The 20,541-nt window shown below is 43.4% G+C and overlaps 1 protein-coding gene across 3 annotated transcripts in view; it reads left to right on the plus strand.

The window, feature by feature from the left end:
• The first annotated feature begins 239 nt into the window (after positions 1–239).
• LOC105708453 (protein argonaute-4) overlaps positions 240–20,541 on the plus strand; it is a 49,998-nt gene continuing 29,696 nt past the window's right edge. Inside the window, exons 1-7 of one of the 3 annotated variants that reach the window (XM_012439853.3) lie at positions 240–324; positions 8,771–8,936; positions 11,282–11,402; positions 15,994–16,175; positions 16,363–16,499; positions 16,606–16,740; positions 17,736–17,823. In XM_012439853.3, the coding sequence (XP_012295276.1) occupies positions 11,298–11,402; positions 15,994–16,175; positions 16,363–16,499; positions 16,606–16,740; positions 17,736–17,823 (647 nt within the window). In that variant the 5' untranslated portion in view covers positions 240–324; positions 8,771–8,936; positions 11,282–11,297. Of the gene's footprint in view, positions 325–614; positions 1,025–8,770; positions 8,937–11,281; positions 11,403–15,993; positions 16,176–16,362; positions 16,500–16,605; positions 16,741–17,735; positions 17,824–20,541 lie in introns of those variants that run through there. The other 2 variants (XM_012439844.2, XM_064363680.1) reach the window with 2 other exon arrangements.

A 20,541-nucleotide genomic window follows, 5' to 3' on the forward strand; every position in this document is an offset into this window, starting at 1 on the left:
CAACACGCCCGGCTAATTTTTTGTATTTTTCATAAAGACGGGGTTTCACCATGTTGGCCAGGCTGGTCTCAAACTCCTGACCTCAGGTGATCCACCCACCTCGGCTTCCCAAAGTGCTAGGATTACAGATGTGAGCCACCATGCCCTGCCAAGACCCTTCTCTTCTAAAGTGACTGGTGATTTGCTGACCTGAGGCGCTTGTCATGGGACCAGGGAGGGATTCATCAGGGTCCATTCCCGTGGTGCCTTCCGGCTGCACGGAGAGGGACGAAGTTGGGTGTGTGGTGCTGGTTGAGGGGATGAAGAAGGACTGCTGCGTCTAAGGTGACCCCAAAAGACAGGATGACAGAAGCGATCTGGGGTGGGAGGAGGGAGGAGAGGTGGCTCCTGTGAATTTCAGTACACTTTCCACCCGCAGAAGTGGAAAACTGAATCTGGGTCAGCGGGACTGGAATCCAGGTCTTTTGCCGAATGCCCTGAGGGGATGGCACGTAGCCCCGCAGAGCCATTAGCCACCGGACGGCCTCCTCGGGCGGACGGGGCAGAGCGGGACAGCGGGCGCGTGCCCGACACGTTCACCGGGGACTGCCCCCTCCGGGTGCGCGCCCGTCCAGCCGACCTGTCTGGCCCCACGCCGGGCTCGGTGGATCCCCGCGCCCGGGGCCGCGCATGCCCCCTCCGCCCGCTGGGACCCCGGGCCTGCGCACCCTGCGCCCCCTCCCCTCCCGGCGGGTGCGCGCGCTGGCTCCCGCTCCCGCACCCGTTGGTGGCGGTGGCGGCGGCGGCAGGGATTGTTTTTGTTGTCGCTGAGGCCGGAAGAGCCGCGGGAGCCGGGTCCCTGTTCCCGGGCCGGGCGCCGCCGCCGCCCCCTGCCCAGCGCCCGCGTCTCCGCGGCGCCACCCCAGCGCCAATATTCCGGAGATCAAGCGTTACGCGGCAGCGGCGGCGGCGGGGCCCGGAGCGGGAGGCGCCGGGGACCGGGGCGAGGCGGCCCCCGCCACCGCCATGGAGGCGCTGGGACCCGGTGAGAAGCGAGTTCGGGTCGGGGCGGGACCCGGGGCCCGGGGCCGGTGGCCGGGACTTTCGCTGCCCGGTCGCCCCGCCGGTTTCGAGCCGCCAGGCCTCGGGGAAGGGGACCCGAGCCCCGTGGCACGAGGCGGTGGGAGCTGACCTGGGCCTTGGGGGGCGGTGACTGCGCCCCAGCCCGGTGCCGGGGTGGATCCCGAGGTCTGGCGGGGAGGTTCGGGAAGGTGACTCTTGCCGCCAGGCGGAGGCCAGACCTGGCCCCACCTCGGGGAGATGGTTTGTTCCCCGGGGTCGCGGCAAGGGTAGTTTGGGCCTCATAAGGGGCGATCCGCTGCCCAGTGCGTGCGGAGACCTGACTCAGAGCTGGAAGGGCCCCGCCACCTACTACCAGCTGATAGTCCTGGTTTGGGGCCGCACCCCTATTTTTCTTTGCACTGGCAGACGGTTCAGAGCCTTCAGAAGAGGAAGAAGAACTTCACCCGAACACCTCTCATGATCTCTGAAGGCCAAGGGACAAAATGCCCACCCTTTCTGAAAGGCCCTGATGTCCCGAAGAACATGGTCTTGTGCCTCTGTCACTCAGTCTGTGTGTTAGTCCCAGAGTGGTCCAGGTCAGCCTTTGAGTGACAGAGGAGTTGCCCGTCAGTCTACTCCAACACAGGCTTCAATACCCTGCGTTCTCTTCTAATTGGGTTATGAGTGGTTGTGAGGATCAAATGAAGGAGAAAGTGCTTTGGAAACTGTAATTTGTTGTGGATATGGATGGCCTCTAGTTATTTCTCTCACTCTATCCAAATCAGGCGAACCATTCCAGGCTGTAACAAGTACCCTGAGTATTGGGGCCTGGTGCTTCCACCTCAAAGCCCAACAGGTTTCTAATGCCTTGGCTAAGTAGGGCAGGGTTTAGGGGCTATGGTGGAATTAACTTTAATATTCAAACCTTACCTACATAATGGACTTAGTCCTAGAGTGTTTCATCTTTTTAGTGCGTGGAAAATTTGGGTTGCCATTTGAGTTTGGAAAGTTGGCAGGTATGTTGACTTAGCACTTGTTTGCATAGCTGAGTGATTAAACCCCACTCTAATTTGCTTCTTAAAGTATTGTTTAAAGGCCCTCCTAATCAAATTTCATATGCCTTTTAAGAATAAATTGACTTGTCACATTAATATTACTTGATAAACTTCAGTGTGTTATGCTAGGTTAACTTCAGGTATGTCCCCTGGCTGAAGACATGATCGGGTCTTTAGAAATGTAACAGACTTCTGTTCAAATTCAATCTAGTAATGTAATAGTTATATGACCCTGGGCAAATTACTTAATTCCTTTGAACTTTCATTTTCTCATCTATAAATGGAGGGTAATAATAATTATGTTCTGTAAGACTGTTGAGAGAATGAAACGAGACTGTATGAGAAGTCTTATTATAGAGACTAGTGCCTATAGATGCTCAACAATGTTTCTTCCCTCCCCCTAGTAATTCGTAATTGAAACAACTGTTGCATTTGTGAGCTGGTATCAAAAGAAACTGTGTAACTGTGTGCGTAAACTGAATTTAATTGAAAGGATCAACCTGGTGATGTTAGGCACTGCCCAGGGACTCTTTTTTCTTTCAGTTTGATTTTGGCTTTCGAAGGTTTGAGAACTTAGCGGTTCACTCAGAATTGTTCAGATTGTGGAAAATTAATTCTCACTAACCACATTTATACGACACTAATAAATAAGCCAAAATGTCACATAGATCTTTTCTGTTGAGTGGAATATTTTCCTGTCTGCTCTCTAGCAAACTCCTTTTTTGGTGTTGCAGTACCTTAGAAACCCAATTAATAAGTAGCTGCCTGCTAAGCACAGAATCAAAGCAAAGGGAGTTGATCGTCTTGTGGGATGATTCATCCAGACCGTTTTAGAACCTAGAGAATCTCCCTGCTTCTCTGGCAGAGCACACCTGGATCTAGTACGTTGTGCCCTCCTCACTTGAACAGTCCCTGAAGCATTCTAGTCTTGTTCTGTCCCCCACCTCCCACCCCCCAACCGGTGCAGTTTCTGACAACGCTTAGAAGTGTAATTAGGCCGGGCGCGGTGGCTCAAGCCTGTAATCCCAGCACTTTGGGAGGCCGAGGCGGGTGGATCACGAGGTCAAGAGATCGAGACCATCCTGGTCAACATGGTGAAACCCCGTCTCTACTAATACAAAAAATTAGCTGGGCACGGTGGCGCGTGCCTGTAATCCCAGCTACTCAGGAGGCTGAGGCAGGAGAATTGCCTGAACCCAGGAGGCGGAGATTGCGGTGAGCCGAGATCGCGCCATTGCGCTCCAGCCTGGGTATCAAGAGCGAAACTCCGTCTCAAAAAAAAAAAAAAAAAAAAGAAGTGTAATTAATTATATTACCACTTATTCTGGCAATTGTTGTTTGCAGTACTTTATAGTTTGTAAAGTGCTTTTATAACTATTAGCTCATTTGATCCCCTGGGAGGTAGGCAAGGCAGGTAGCTATCCCATTTTACAGATGAGAAAAGTGAGGTTCACAAAGGATGAAGTGACTTCATCAGGGTTTCAAAAGGCCAAGTGGTGAAATAAAGACCAGAGTTTGGGTCATTTTACTTCTAACCTAATCAGCTCCTCTTCATTTAAGGCTGACTTCTTCTGTTCTATGTTAAGTCACATTTGTTGCCCTTTCAGAGAATGCAGTTATCTGACTTTGTCACCACATTTTGGGGATACCCCAAAAATAAAACTCAGGGACCGAGCTGGGCTCAGTGGCTCATGCCTGAAATCCAAGCATTTTGGGAAGCCAAGGTGGGTGGATCACTTGATGCCAGGAGTTTGAGAGCAGCCTGGCCAACATGGTGAAACTCTGTCTCTACTAAAAATACAAAAATAAGCTGGACATGGTGGCATCCTGTATCCCTAGCTACTTGAGTGGCTGAAGTGGGAGGATGGCTTGAGCCCAGGAGGCAGAGGCTGCAGTGAGCTGAGATCCCACCTCAAAAAGAGACTGCCTCAAAACAAAACAAACAAAAAAACCAAACAACGACAACAACAAATACCTCAAGGCTGGGCATGGTGGCTCACATCTGGGAGGCCAAGGTGGGTGGGTCACCTGAGGACAGGAGTTCAAGGCCAGCCTGGCAAACATAGTGAAACCCTGTCTCTACTAAAAATATATACATTAGCTAGGCGTGGTGGTGTGCGCCTATAGTCAGAGCTACTCAGGAGGCTGAGGAGGAGACTTGCTTGAACCCAGGAGGCAGAAGTTGTAGTGAGCCAAGATTGAGCCACTGCACTGCAGCCTGGGCCACAGAGCAAGACTCTGTCTAAAAAAACAAACAACACCTCAGGGACCTTTGAGCACTGACTGTGACTATAACATTTACAAATGCAATCATAATAGCTAACATTTACTGAGCACTTACTATGCAAGGCACTATGTTAAACCTTTAATATATATCATCTCATGGGATAGATGCTGTTATCACACACATGCCCATTTCATAAGTGAGGAAACTGAGATGCAGAGAGGTGAAGAAACTGACCCATCATCATGCAATTCAGGAGTGGTGAGACCAGGATTGCACCCCGGGATAATTTGGTTCCAGAGCTTTAGCCACTGTGCTTTATTGCTTCGTTAAGTAGAAGGCTGGCTAAATTCAAATAAACCAGCTTTTTCCCAGCCTTCAGAGCTGCAGAAATAAATGTCTGTTGTTAGGCCAAATTAAAAAAAAAAAGAAATAAAAGAAAAAAGAAATTAGCTTCTGGAATGAAAAAAATTATAATTTTCCAACTAAATCTAAGCTTATTAAAGAAGTGTTCACTCACCTTCTAACTTTTCTCTCTTGCCAAGGAAAGGATATACAAATAATATTTACTTTTTGCCACTTCTAATTGTTTTTCTTTCAATTCTTCTGCCTCTGCCCCTTTAATATAAAGTACTTTAGATAAGAATCCATATCACAGAATTATGAAGTATATTGGGAAAATAAAGTGCTGGGCTGGGAGTTAGGAGATTTGGATTCTAGTTACTACTTGAACTCAAAGTCTTATATCCTTAAGCAAGTCATCTGAATCAAGTTTCTGTTTCCAAATTTCTATTGTAAAGCTATTTTTCAACTTTTTTGTTTTTTGTTTTTTTTTTTTTTTTTTTTTCTTTGAGACGGAGTTTCGCTCTTGTTACCCAGGCTGGAGTGCAATGGCGCGATCTCGGCTCACCGCAACCTCCGCCTCCTGGGCTCAGGCAATTCTCCTGCCTCAGCCTCCTGAGTAGCTGGGATTACAGGCACGCGCCACCATGCCCAGCTAATTTTTTGTATTTTTAGTAGAGACGGGGTTTCACCATGTTGACCAGGATGGTCTCGATCTCTTGACCTCGTGATCCACCCGCCTCGGCCTCCCAAAGTGCTGGGATTACAGGCGTGAGCCACCGCGCCCGGCAACTTTTTTGTTTTTTAAGACTAGTCTCATTCTGTCATCCAGTCTGGATTGCAGTGGCGTGATCTTGGCTAACTGCAACATCCATCCCCCCGGGTTCAAGCTGTCCCCCTGCCTCAGTCTCTCAAGTAGCTGGGATTACAGGCGCCCACCACCACACCTGGCTACTTTTTGTATTTTTAGTAGAGATGGGTTTCACCATGTTTGCCAGGCTGGTCTCAAACTCCTGACCTCAGGTGATCTGCCCACCTCAGCCTTCAAAAGTGCTGGGATTACAAGCATGAGCCACCGTGCCCAGCCTCTTACAACTTTATGAATGGTACAGTGATCGCTTAAGTGTATCTTGAAATATACAGAGTTGACTTATTTATATGATTTAATTGGGTTAATTCAGTATGTTTATCACCTCTCACATTATTTACTATTTACTTCTTACCTTGTTACTTTGTTTGTAATTGTCTTATCAATTGTATTGATAGGTCCCCTTGTACACTAGAAGTAGAACTCAACTCCAAGCAATAAGAATACTTTTAGTATAAATTATGTGCTTTTGCTTCATTAAAAAATAATTGTCAGCTGAGTGTGGTGGCTCATACCTATAATCCCAGTACTTTGGGAGGCCAAGGTGGGCAGATTGCTTGAGCCCCAGAGTTCAAAACCAGCCTAGGCAACATGGCAAAACCCAAAACCCTGTCTCTACCAAAAATACAAAAATTAGCTGGGCATGGTATCCCAGTTACTCGGGAGGGTGAATTGGGAGGATTGGTTGAGTCCAGGAGGTTGAGGCTGCAGTGAGCCATGATTCAGTCACTGCACTCCAGCCTGGGCAACAGAGCAAGACCCTGGCTCCAAAAAAAAAAAAAAGAAGAAGAAGAAGAAAAGACAAAAGAGAGAGAGAGAAGGAAGGGAGGGAGGAGAGAAATTTTTTATTATTTCTGTGTTTAGATTCTATGTGGGATTGTTGATACTGTTCAGTTCAATATTTATTAAATTCTTACAACATGATGGCTGTTGCATTAGATACTGAGAAGATTAACAGGAGGTTTGTTTCTTATAAGAGCTTGTAGTCTAGTGGAGGAGACAGAGTAACTTAACCAGAAGTGGTTTCTTATACTTGCTTTACATGTTCCCCTATACAGAGAGTCTTTTGAACACAGAGGACGGATCCTCTAGTCTGGGAGAATCAGGAAAGGCTTTCCAAGGAGGTCACATCTAAACCAAATTCTGAAGGATAAGTAGAATATAGTGGGAAAATGAATGATTAATATGTAAAACTATTTTTAATACTTTAAGTGTTAGAATATGGTGATCTGTCACCATAAATATCATAATTTGCTCAATTTTCCTAAATGATATTGGACCAGAACAACTTCTTTTTGTTGTTGTTTTTTTAGACAGAGTCTCCCTCTGTCACCCAAGCTGGAGTGCAGTGGGGCGATCTCAGCTCACTGCAACCTCCACCTCCCAGTTCAAGCGATTCTCCTGCCTCAGATTTATGAATGATGGGATTACAGGTGCCCACCACCATGCCTGGCTAATTTTTGTATTTTTGGTAGAGATGGGGTTTCACCATGTTAGGCAGGCTGGTCTCAAACTGCTGACCTCAGATGCTTTGCCTGCCTTGGCCTTCCAAAGTGCTGGGATTACAGGCGAGAGCCAACACGCCTGGCCCAAAACAACTTCTTGCTTCAAAGTTTTCTCTCCTTAGTGAAGTCTTTGTTCTCAGCGAAATGCCATTCCAGTAATAGTTACTGTTGTAACTTTCCATTGTAACCACAGCCCACTTTGCTCAATGCCTATTCATACCAGAAAAGATGTTTATTTTTTAGGCCAGTATCCACTAGATATTATCATCAAAAAGGCATAGGATTTTCTCTAAACAAGTATCTCCCAGACTATGCCCCACAAGATCCTCTTCTGCTGAGTATTAATAGATGTTCAAATTTTAAAGAAAAAGAGAGTTCTGTGGGGTGGGAGGGGGGGAATTAGCTAATTGATGAAGTAAAGTTAATCAGGTTTATTTATTACATGACTTTTTAGAAAATTTAATATGATGATGTGTATTGAAATTTTTAGACGGGAGAGAGTGTGCAAGGTTTCTTTAACTTGGAATCTTTTTAAAAATAGTTTGGAAAGATTACTCTGTCTACATCAGGGTTTCTCAACCTCTTTCTCAGTATTATTGATATTTTTTGGACTGGGTAATTCTTTGTTGTGGGGGGCTGTCTTATGCATTGTAGAATGTGTAGCTGGATCCTGGGTCCTTTCCACTAGATGCTAGCAGCACTCCTTAGGTTGTGACAACCAAAAATGTGTCCAGACATTTGCCAAATGTTTCCTGGGGAACAAAATTGCCCCAGATTGAGAACCACTGGTCTAGATGTACATTCCTTGAAAGAAGGGGCTCTGTCTTTCTGAGTCCATAGCACAGGTTAGGCATGTTGTAATTGAATAAATGTCTGTGGAATAAACTAGACCTTATGAGCCAGAAATCTCAGATTGTCCAGGTTCTAAAAATATCAAGTTATAAAGGAGAAGGTCTAGCTTTATTGGTGTTGTTTCACTATCAAAATTAGCAAATAAATTCATAATAGAGCTGCGGTTTAATCTTCTCCTATATGTACAATCTGTAATAATGCAGGCTAATTTGTAAGAGATTAATAGATAATTTCCAACTCTGGAAATGGTGGCCCCCAGAGTTTAGAGATGGTTTTAACAATGCATATAATTTTGTAAACCTAGCTATAGAGCTACTAATGGTCATGCAAGATTTTATACTGTAGCCTGTGTCTGAGAGGAATTCATCATTCTAATTTTGATGTCCTCATATTAAAAATAATAGCAACATGGCAAAATATTTAGAAATCTAGAGAACCTTAGGTCAAAAAACATCTCAAACTCTTTATATTAGAGTACATACAGTGAATAATAAGATCTCCATAATTGCAGCCATCATCATCATCATCTACAACAAGAAGAATAAATAGCTCAGCAGGCTGGGCATGGTGGCTCACACCTGTAATCCCAGCACTTTGGGAGGCTGAGGTTGGCGGATTACAAGGTCATGAGTTCGAGACCAGCCTGGCCAAAATGGTGAAACCCCGTCTCTACTAAAAATACAAAAATTAGCCGGGCATGGTGGCAGGCATCTGTAATCCCAACTACTCAGGAGGCTGAGGCAGGAGAATCGCATGAAACTAGAAAGCGGAGGTTGGAGTGAGTGGGGATCGGCCACTGCACTCCAACCTGGGAGAAAAGTGAAACTCTGTCTCAAAAAAAAAAAAAAAAAATAGCATAGCAAATGTCTTTCAATCTCTTTAGGACCTCCGGCTAGCCTGTTTCAGCCACCTCGTCGTCCTGGCCTTGGAACTGTTGGAAAACCAATTCGACTGTTAGCCAATCATTTTCAGGTTCAGATTCCTAAAATAGATGTGTATCACTATGATGTGGATATTAAACCCGAAAAACGGCCTCGTAGAGTTAACAGGTAAGGATTAGAAAGAGTGGACTTCTGTATATTTAAGTGCATGTAATTTATTTCTGTGTCATATTGTTCTCTAAATTCATCCAACATGTAGGGTTTGTTATTCTCTAAGATGATAGTCTTCTTAATAGCAGGTTTGCCTCCCAAATTACAGGTGTGAGCCAGCGCACCTGTCCCAAGAAAGTTTACTTTTTTTTTTTAAGATGAGAGAAATTAGAGCATATTTGTATGCTGAAGGGAATAATCCAGTAAAGAGGAAAAATTTGATGAGTTAAGAGAGAGGACAATTCTTGGAATGATATCCATGAGCAGGTCAGGGTTATACCTAACAGTGTATAAATAAATAAATAAATAAATATTCAGTGTATTTACTTGCTTAACCACTTTTCGAGGGAAGTATTATTATCATAATTTCACATATGAAGAAACAGACATGTGAAAGATTAAGTAACTTGTCCAAGGTCATGCAGTTCTGCCACTTAGCCATTGTGTGACCAGGGACAGGTCACTTGACCATTCTGAATTTTTCTTTTCTTTGAGTATCATAATCATTTTCCTGCTTGTTTCACAAGGTTGCCGTGAAGATTAAATGAAAATAGAGGTGAAAGTAGCTCTTCACTGTAAAACTCTTTGGTCATAATTTAAGAATTTAAGATGAGAAATTACCCTTTTCTAGTATGAAAATGTATAGTTCTTAAGTTAGCTCTTTAAAATGGAGAATGTATGATACCACATCTCTCCATCAATTTTTTTCAGTCACATGATTTGGTTTGTAAATGTGACTTTCCCACAGATTTCATTTGTAGTGATATAAATGTGTTAGTTTGTTGTGATGTATTTTGGCTTTTAAGATATGGTTTCCACACATGAAACTCATTAATGTTGGCAAGTCAAAGCACCTAACTTTTCATTGACTCTAGCATTCAAAAATCTCACAAACTCAGGTCTGTCCATATCTTAAACTCCATACACCACTTTCCTTGCCACTGCATTTATTCCACGGCCTGCATACAGTATGATCTGGCATATATGCAAGAATACTTAAGTAAAGCTCTGCGTGCTTGATTGAGAAAAAGACTTTCATTCTAAAACCAAAGAAGCTATATTAATAATCTTTTTGGAATGAGACTATTTTACAACATTCTCTTGTCTACACTGCTTGGAATAAGACAAGCACTTTGGAATAAGACAAGGTAGTATACAGAATAATAAATCACTAGCATTAGGCAAAGGGGTGACTTATTTGTTTGTATATCATGCATCTTAGATTTACTGATCCTCAGATTTTTGAATTCCTGCTGATTCTCTTTCCCAAAACCAATATACTTGAATAGAGATGTTGATTTTTTTTTTTTTTTTTTTTTTTTTTTTTGAGACGAAGTTTCACTCTGCCACCCAGGCTGGAGTACAGTGGTGCAATCTCGGCTCACTGCAACCTCTACCTCCTGAGTTCAAGCAATTCTCATGCCTCAACCTCCCGAATACCTGGGATTACACAATGCCCAGCGAATTTTTGTATTTTTTTTTAGTAGAGACTGGGTTTCACCATGTTGGCCAGGCTGGGCTCAAACTCCTGACCTCAAGTGATCCACCTGCCTCAGCCTCCGAAAGTGCTGGGGTTGCAGGTCTGAGCCACCGCACCCAGCCAGGATGTTGATTTGATGACAAACTTGTCATCATTCAGTGATGTACCTCCATGTCAAACTCCCTCCCTCCCTCTCTTCTCTCCTTCCCTCCTTCCCGCCTTCCCTCCTTCTTTCCTTCCCTCCTTCCCTGCTTCCCTTCTTTCCTCCTTCCCTGCTTCCCTCTTTCCCTCCCTCCCTCCCTCCCTCCCTCCTTCCTTCCTTCCTTCCTTCCTTCCTTCCTTCCTTCCTTCCTTCCTTCCTTCCTGAGTTTCACTCTTGTTGCCCAGGCTGGAGTGCAATGGCACGATCTCTGTTCACTGCATCCTCCACCTCCCAGGTTCAGGCGATTCTCCTGCCTTAGCCTCCCAAACAGCTGGGATTACAGGCATGTGCCACCACACCTGGCTAATTTTGTATTTTTAGTAGAGACAGAGTTTCACCATGTTGGTCATTTTGGAAAGAGGAGATTGAAAGAATACCATAAATGTTATTCTCTCTTTCTTTTTATTCTCCACTTCTGATATCATATCGTTGTTTTTGTATATTTGTTGCTACCTTTCTTTGGTTAACTATTTTTTAAAGTACTTGAATTAATTGTAACCTTAACTCTTACTTTTTCTAAGTAATATTGAGCTGAAATTTAAATGATTTAGGTATGATGATGCTTTTCTTACTGTGCATCATTTCTGAAAGCTAATTGCCATTATCTCCATTACTGTGAAGGGAGGTAGTAGATACAATGGTGCGGCACTTCAAGATGCAAATATTTGGTGATCGGCAGCCTGGGTATGATGGCAAAAGAAACATGTACACAGCGCATCCACTGCCAATTGGACGGGATAGGGTAAGTGTTAAAAGCAAGAAATTCTTAGTTCATTTAGTAGTAATTTACATGACAAAAATGTTTCCTTTTCTTCCCAACACACCCAAAAATGATGTTTGAGGTGATGATACCCTAATTACCCTGATTTCATTACTACACATTGCATACTGATACCAAAATGTCACCTGTACCCCAAAAATATGTAGAACTATCATATATCAATTTTTAAAACTCTGTATGTGAGCAGAAAGAAAAGTTTATCTAATAACACATCAATTTTTAGGGTTTTTCGGTGTGTTTTGTTTTGTTTGAGATGGAGTCTCATTCTGTCACCCAGGCCGAAGTGCAGTGGCATGGTCTCAGCTCACTGAAACCTCCCCCTCCCAGGTTCAAGTGATTCTCCTGCCCCAGCCACCTGAGTAGCTGGGATTACAGGCATGTGCCACCACCCCTGGCTAATTTTTTTTTTTCTTGAGAGACAGAGTCTTGCTCTGCCGCCCAGGCTAATGTGCAGTGGAGCAATCTCGGCTTACTCCAACTTCCACCTCCTAGGTTCAAGCGATTCTCCTGCCTCAGCTTCCCAAGTAGCTGGGACTACAGGTGCATGCCACCACACCCAGCTCATTTTTGTATTTTTATTTTTTGAGACAGTCTTGCTCCATTGCCAGGTGCCAGGCTGGAGTGCAGTGGCGTGATCTCAGCTCACTGCAACCTCTGCCTCCTGGGTTCAAGCAATTCTCCTTCCTCAGCCTCCCAAGTAGCTGGGACTACAGGTGTGCGCCACCATGCCCAGCTGATTTTTTTGTATTTTTAGTAGAGACGAGGTTTCACCATATTGGCCAGGATGGTCTCGATCTCTTGACCTTGTGATCTGCCTGCCTCTGCCTCCCAAAGTGCTGGGATTACAGGCGTGAGCCACTGCGCCCGGCCTCTTTTTATTTTTTAATTGTACTTCAAGTTCTGGGATACATGTGCAGAACATGCAGGTTTGTTACATAGGTATACACATGCCATGGTGGTTTGCTGCATCTATCACCCCATCATCTACATTAGGTATTTCTCCTAATGTTATCCCTCCCTCAGCCCCCTGCCCCCTGACAGTCTCCAGCGTGTGATGTTTCCCTCCCTATGTCCATGTGTTCTCAATGTTCAACTCCCGTTTATGAGTGAGAACATGCAGTGTTTGGTTTTCTGTTCTTGTGTTAGTTTGCTGAGAATGATGGTTTCCAGCTTCATCCATTTCCCTGCAAAGGACATGAACTCATCCTTTTTTATGGCTGCATAGTATCTATGGTGTATATGTGCCACATTTTCTTTATCCAGTCTATCATCGATGGGCATTTGGGTTGGTTCCAAGTGTTTGCTATTGTGAACAGTGCTGCAATAAACATATTTGTGCATGTGTCTTTATAACAGAACAATTTATAATTCTTTGGGTATATACCCAGTAATGGGATGCTGGGTCAAATGGTATTTCTAGTTCTAGATCCTTGAGGAATTGCCACACTGTCTTTCACAATAGTTGAACTAATTTACACTCCCATGAAGAGTGTAAAAGTGTTTCTATTTCTCCACAACCTCTCCAGCATCTGATGTCTCCTGACTTTTTAATGATCACCATTCTAACTGGCGTGAGATGGATGGTATCTCAATGTGGTTTTAATTTGCATTTCTCTAATGACCAGTGATAATGAATATTTTTGTATTTTTTAGTAGAGGCAGGGGTTTCACTATATGTTGGCCAGGCTGGTCTTGAACTCTTGACCTCAGGTGATCCACCTACCTTGGCCTACCAAAGTGCTGGGATTACAGGCATAAGCCACTGTATCTGGCCTTTTTATTTTTATTTTTAGTACAGATGGAGTTTCACCATATTGGACAAGCTGGTGACAAACTCCTGACCCCAGGTGATCCACCCGCTTCAGCCTCCCAAAGTGCTGGGATTACAGGCCTGAGCCACCGTGCCCAGCCAGAGTTGTTTTTATAGTGATAGATTTGTTATTCTGTCCATATTCTGTTGTCTCAGTTAACTGATAATTGAAAATGAGAGCCAGGCACGGTGGCTCATGTCTGTAACCCCAGCACTTTGGGAGGCCATGGCAGGTGGATCATGAGGTCAGGAGATTGAGACCATCCTGGCCAACATGGTGCAACTCTGTCTCTACTAAAAATACAAAAATTAGTCAGGCCGGGCACGGTGGCTCAAGCCTGTAATCCCAGCACTTTGGGAGGCCAAGGCGGGTGGATCACGAGGTCAAGAGATTGAGACCATCCTGGTCAACATGGTGAAACCCCGTCTCTACTAATACAAAAAATTAGCTGGGCATGGTGGCGCATGCCTGTAATCGCAGCTACTCAGGAGGCTGAGGCAGGAGAATTGCCTGAACCCAGGAGGCGGAGGTTGCAGTGAGCCGAGATCGCGCCATTGCACTCCAGCCTGGGTAACAAGAGCGAAACTCCGTCTCAAAAAAAAAAAAAAAAAATACAAAAATTAGCCAGGTGTGGTGGCATGCGCCTGCAGTCCCAGCTGCTCAGGAGACTGAGGCAGGAGAATCACTTGAACCTGGGAGGTGGAGCTTGCAGTGAGCCGAGATTGCACCATTGCACTCCATCCTGCCTGGGTGGGTGACAGAGCAAGACTCCGTCTCAAAAAAAAAAAAGAGAGAAAACGAGATGAGCATTAGGATTTAGGTGGATTATGTCATCTTTACACAATTTCTCAATTAACAATGTACTTTAACAAAGTATTATCTGAATCTGAAAAACAGGGTTTTATAATTATAGAAAACTATATAATACCCACTTATGAAAATAGATTATAGTAGCACAATACTTTTTAAAACATTTATGTTTTTTAATTAGAAAAGTACTGTGTGAACATATGCTTATAATAAACTTATCCAGACAATCTAGAAATGCTGTGATTTACTGCTTCCCCCACTTATCTGCACCCTCAATTCCATTTTTCTTTTCAAAGGAAACTACTATAGCAATTTGGTACGTATTTTTTTAGATGTTATGTATATTAGCAATTTATACATATGTTTATGTGCATTCTTATTGTTTTGCATGCCATTCTATGATTTGCTCTTCATTTAGCAATATGCCCGAAAGATCTTTCCATTTCTGTACATTTATATCTACCTTATTTTTTTTTCAAATTTAAGTTTTTTATTGTTGTAAAGTAATATATAACATAAAATTTATTATTTTGGGCTGGGTGTAGTGCTTCACCCAGCCAAAAGTCTCAGTGCTGTGGGAGGCCAAGATGGGAGGATTGCTGGAGGCCAGTAGTTTGAGACCAGCCTGAGCAACATAGGGAGACCCATCTCGACAAAAAGTTTTTTAATTAGACAGGCATGGTGGTGTGCACCTGTAGTCCCAGCTACTCGGGAGGCTAAAGTGGGAGGAACCCTTGAGCCCAGGGCTTTGAGGCTGCAATAAGTTATTGTTGCACCACTGCAGTCCAGCTTGGATGACAGAGCAGGACCCTGTCTTAAAAAAAATTACAATTTTGTGTTACAGTTTAATGGCATTATGTACATTCACATTGTTGTGCATCCATCATCACTATCCATTTTCAGAACTTTTTCATCATTCCAAACAGAAACTCTGCCTATTAAACAATAATTCCCCACACCCTACTGTCCTTGGTAACCACTATTCTACTTTCTGTCTCTATAAATTTGACTATTCAATGTACTTTGTAGAAACAGAATCATGAAATATTTGCCTTTTTTTTTTTTTTTGAGAGGGAGTCTCACCCTGTTGCCCAGGCTGGAATGCAGTGGCGCTATCTTGGCTCACTGCAACCTCCGCCTCCCGGATTCAAGCAATTCTCCTGCCTCTGCCGCCTTGAGTAGCTAGGAGTACAAGCGCACCACCATGCCTGGCTAATTTTTGTATTTTTAGTAGAGTTAAGGTTTCATCATGTTAATCAGGCTGGTCTCAGGCTCCTGACCTCGTGATCCGCCCACCTTGGCCTGCCAAAGTGCTGAGATTACAGGTGTGACCACTGCACCTGGCCATATAATATTTGCCTTTTTGTATCTGGCTTGTTTCATTTACCATAATGTTTTCAAGCTTCATCCATGTTGTAACATCTACCTTATTTTTTCACTGCTGTATAATATTACATATTAAATTACTCCCCTATTCATGGACACTTAAGTTGTTTCCAATGTTATCCAATTGCAAAAAAACAAGTTACAAGAAATATCCTTGTATGTCTATCATACTGCATATTCTTGGGATCTTTCCCACAGCCATTGTAAACATATATGTTTCTCCAGGCTCCGTGGCTCATGCCTGTAATCCCAGCACTTTGGGAGGCCGAGGCGGGCAGATTGTGAGGTCAGGAGATGCAGACCATCCTGGCCAACATGGTGAAACCCCGTCTCTACTAAAAATACAAAAATTAACCACGCATGGTGGCGCATGCCTATAGTCCCAGCTACTCGGGAGGCTGAGGCAGGAGAATTGCTTAAACCCAGGAGGTGGAGGTTGTGGTGAGCTGAGATTGCACCGCTGCGTTTCAGCCTGGTTGACAGAGTGAGACTTTCTCAAAAAAAAAAAAAAAATTATGTTTTTATTCATCTATTTTTTTCCTTAGGTTGATATGGAGGTGACTCTTCCAGGCGAGGGTAAAGACCAAACCTTTAAAGTATCTGTTCAGTGGATGTCAGTTGTGAGCCTTCAGTTGCTTTTAGAAGCTTTGGCTGGGCACTTGAATGAAGTCCCAGATGACTCAGTGCAAGCACTTGACGTTATCACAAGACACCTTCCCTCCATGAGGTTAGTACCTTGGTTTGGATTATTTCCTACAGATGATGTCAGACTTTTTTGGTAGGTTGCACTGGAGCCATTGAAAAATTTCTGCGTAAGTCATAGTTCAAATTTGATTTCAGTTCCCAGAGTTGAGAGTGAAACGAAAGATCTTTCGCCTGTTTAATGTGACACATGCAAACTCTTATTTCTTCAGGTACACCCCAGTGGGCCGTTCCTTCTTCTCACCCCCTGAAGGTTACTACCACCCTCTGGGAGGGGGCAGGGAGGTCTGGTTTGGTTTTCATCAGTCTGTGAGACCTGCTATGTGGAATATGATGCTCAACATTGATGGTAGGCTGGAACTCTCTTTATCCATTAACTCTTTGGGCTGGTTTTTGTTCATTTGTTTTGGCCCTTCCCTTTTCCCTGAAGTTAAGTATCCTTCTCTGTTTGTTAGTATCTGCAACTGCTTTCTACCGGGCCCAGCCTATCATTGAGTTCATGTGTGAGGTTTTAGACATTCAGAACATCAATGAACAGACCAAACCTCTAACAGATTCCCAGCGTGTCAAGTTTACCAAAGAAATCAGAGGTAAGTGTTTGCATTAATGTAGTCTTGGAGAAGAAGCTTAGCATGCTGCAAGGAGCCTGGGCTTTGGAATCAAACAGACCTGGGCTTCGGTCTCAGGCCAGCCAGTTCTATCAGTGGGACCTTGGTCAAGTTTCTTAACCACTGTGGACCTTAGTGTATTCATCTCTAAGGTAAAGATAATAATATATACCTTATAGAGTTGTTGTGAGAATCAAATGCAATTAGGAGTATAAAGCATTCTAGCATAGTACTTGTCACATATCAGGCACTCAGTAAATGCTACTCTTACCCACTTAAAAACTTCCATTTTGATAAAATAACAAATTCATTTATTATCCTTTGGGAATTCTTTTCTTCTTTACTTGTTATTAGCTAGCTTCTCTCATTAGAATATAAGCTTCATGAAAGCTGTCTAACCAGACCTGAGAATAAGCATTAGAACATAGTTGATGCTTAATAAATATTTATTGGGGCCGGGCGTGGCGGCTCACGCCTGTAATCTCAGCACTTTGGGAGGCTGAGGCAGGCCAATAACCTGAGATTGGGAGTTTGAGACCAGCCTGACCAACATGGAGAAACTCTGTCTCTACAAAAAAAATCAGCTGGGCGTGGTGGTGCATGCCTGTAATACCAGCTACTCGGGAGGCTGAGGGCAGGAGAATTGCTTGAACCTGGGAGGCAGAGGTTGTGGTGAGCCGAGATTGTGCCATTGCCCTCCAGCCTGGGTAACAAGAGCAAAACGCTGCCTCAAAAAAAAAAAAAAAAAAAAAATTGGATGAATTAATAAATTAAAGTAGATTGAACATCTTAGGTCATCTGAGTTCTAATTTATTCTGCTTAGCTCAGGTTTTTTGCTTGTAATGATGAAATTGTCCCCATATTCTTGCAGTTTTTATCCTATACAATGTCATGCCATTTTGAAGATAACATTTGAATCTGTTTTTGTCACTGTGATTTTAATTAACTGATGTTTTGCCTTTTTAAAAAAATTTCAGGTCTCAAAGTTGAGGTGACCCACTGTGGACAGATGAAACGAAAATACCGAGTTTGTAATGTGACTAGACGGCCAGCCAGTCATCAAACGTATGTTAACCACATCTAAAATAATACAATTATATTTTTAGTAACTGAGCTACTGTAATCACTTAAGAAATTGGTTATCTTGGCCGGGCAAGGTGGCTCACACCTGTATCCCAGCACTTTGGGAGGCCGAGACAGGCAAATCATCTGAGGTCAGGAGTTTGAGACCAACCTGGCCAACATGGTGAAACCTCATCTCTGCTAAAAACTGCATAAATTAGCTGGATGTGGTGGCAGGCACCTGTAATCCCAGCTACTTGGGAGGCTGACACAGGAGAACTGCTTGAACCCGGGAGGCAAAGGTTGCAGTGAGCCAAGATCACGGCATTGCACTCCACCTGGGTGACAGAGCAAAACTCCATCTCAAAAAAAATAGTTGGTTACCTCATACTGAAATTTTCAAGATCACCAGAATCTTTGCTTTTGACACCGACGTTTTAAAATATTTTCTGAATATTTTTGATAGAGATATTTATAAAACACATTCCATGCCTTTAATTCAATTTACCTCTTAAGTAGAGTCTGTTCAACATAAATTAACTTTAATTTACGTTTTATGTAATCTTTTTATTTAATAATGCAGAGACATTATAAGTGTTTTTTTATTACACTGTTATCATTCTTTTTTTTTTTTTCCTTTTGGAGACAGGGTCTCACTCTATCACCTCCTGGACTGAAGTGAACCTCCCACCTCAGACTTCCAAGTAGTGGGACTACAGGTGTGCACTACCACACCTGCCTAATTTTTATTTTGTGGAGGTGGGGTTTTGCTATGTTGCCCAGTCTGGTCTTGAATTCCTGGGCTCAAACAGTTCAGCCGCCACAGCCTCCCAAAGTGCTGGGACTACAGGTATGAGCCAGCACATCCAGCCTACTGTTGTGATTCTTAATACATGACCCAAAAGGTCATATCATATAAAGGTCTAGATATCATATAAAGGCTATCAGAGAAGACATATATGTAAACAAAATATGAGAAGACGTAATATATATGTATCTCTCTCTTCTAAAAAAATACAAATACACACACACACACACACACACACACATATAGTGCTTTGCACCATCATGGCCCACTGCAGCCTCAATCTCCTGGGCTCAATCAATCCTCCCACCTCAGCCTCCTGAGTAGCTGGGACTACAGGCACATGCCACCATGGCTGGCTAATTTTTTTTTTTTTTGAGATGGAGTTTCGCTCTTCTTGCCCAGGCTGGAGTGCAATGGTGAGATCTAGGCTCTGTGCAACCTCTGCCTCATGGATTCAGGCGATTCTCCTGCCTCAGCCTCCTGAGTAGATGGGATTATAGGCATGTACCACCACGCCCGGATAATTTTGTATTTTTTTAGTAGAGATGGATTTTTTTCCATGTCGGTCAGTCTGGTCTCGAATTCCCGACCTTAGGTGATCCACCCACCTCGGCCTCCCAAAGTGCTGGGATTACAGGCATGAGCCACCACACCCAGCTGCTAATTTTTGTATTTTTAATAGAGATGGAGTCCCACTGTGTTGCCCAGGCTGGGAGAAGACATCTATTGCTTTGTGTTCTGTGTGGATTTCTCTCCTTCCCTTTGTAGGTAGCTGTCACTTCTTCCAGCTGTCGGGGTATCTATGGCATCCTCCAGCAGCATACTCCTTCCCATTTCCCAAATCTCATTTTCCTAATCACCCAACACTTTTTTTTTTTTTTTATTTGAGACAGATTCTCGCTCTGTTGCCCAGGCTGGAGAGATGCGATCTTGGCTCGCTGCAACCTCGGTCTCCTGGGTTCAAGCGATTCTCGTGCCTCAGCCTCCCGAGTAGCTGGGACTACAGGCGTGTGCCACCACACTGGGCTAATTTTTGTATTTTTAGTAGAGATGAGGTTTCACTGTATTAGTTAGGATAATCTTGATCTCCTGACCTCGTGATCCAACTGCCTCGACCTCCGAAAGTGCTGGGATTACAGGCATGAGCCACCGCGCCCAGCTCCACCCAACATTTCTAATCTACTAAGAATGGTGCCTAAGTGAGACAGACAGTATATGTGAAAGTGCTTTAAAAATTACTGTGCATTTGTGTCTTGTTCTTGTAATCAAGATCATTAAACTTATGTCTGACATAAACATAAATACTGGCTTTTCTAAATAAGGAGTTATGGTATATACTTTACTACACTTTACATTATTTTGGTTACTCAGCCTCCACCCATACACCGTTTTTTGCTTATATTCTAGTCTGACTTTGTTTTAGATTCATGATTCTTAATTTTCAAACTTTAGTGCATATCAAAATCGAGGGCTTTGTCTAGATAGTTGAAATTTTCAGGTGACTTCTGGATAAATAAAGTATATTATTTCAGTCTGAGTTGAATAAATTCTTCAGTATGACCTCATGTACTCACCACATGAATCTCTTAACAGTTGTAAAGTGGTATTTCATGTATTATTTATATTATACCATTGACTTCTTTCTCAGAAAAAAAAAAAGTTACCAAAACCTCATGAAGTCACCGTTGAGAATTGTAGCATTTGTTCAAGAACTGTGCCCCTTTCATTGTTTAATTATTTCACATAACCCTATCAGAATAATTAGACTTATAGGTAATATTTGCTGAAAGATTATAGTACACATATTAAAATATCACATAGATGACCCTTACTGCACAATTACTTTGTAAGGCTGTGACATTGAAGAAAGCAAAATTAATGGGCTGGGCACAGTGGCTTATGCCTCTAATCCC

This window comes from Aotus nancymaae, unplaced genomic scaffold, assembly GCF_030222135.1.
Source record: "Aotus nancymaae isolate 86718 unplaced genomic scaffold, 86718_ANA_hifiasm-v0.15.2.pri h1tg000053l, whole genome shotgun sequence".
In the NCBI taxonomy this organism is placed as follows: domain Eukaryota; kingdom Metazoa; phylum Chordata; class Mammalia; order Primates; family Aotidae; genus Aotus; species Aotus nancymaae.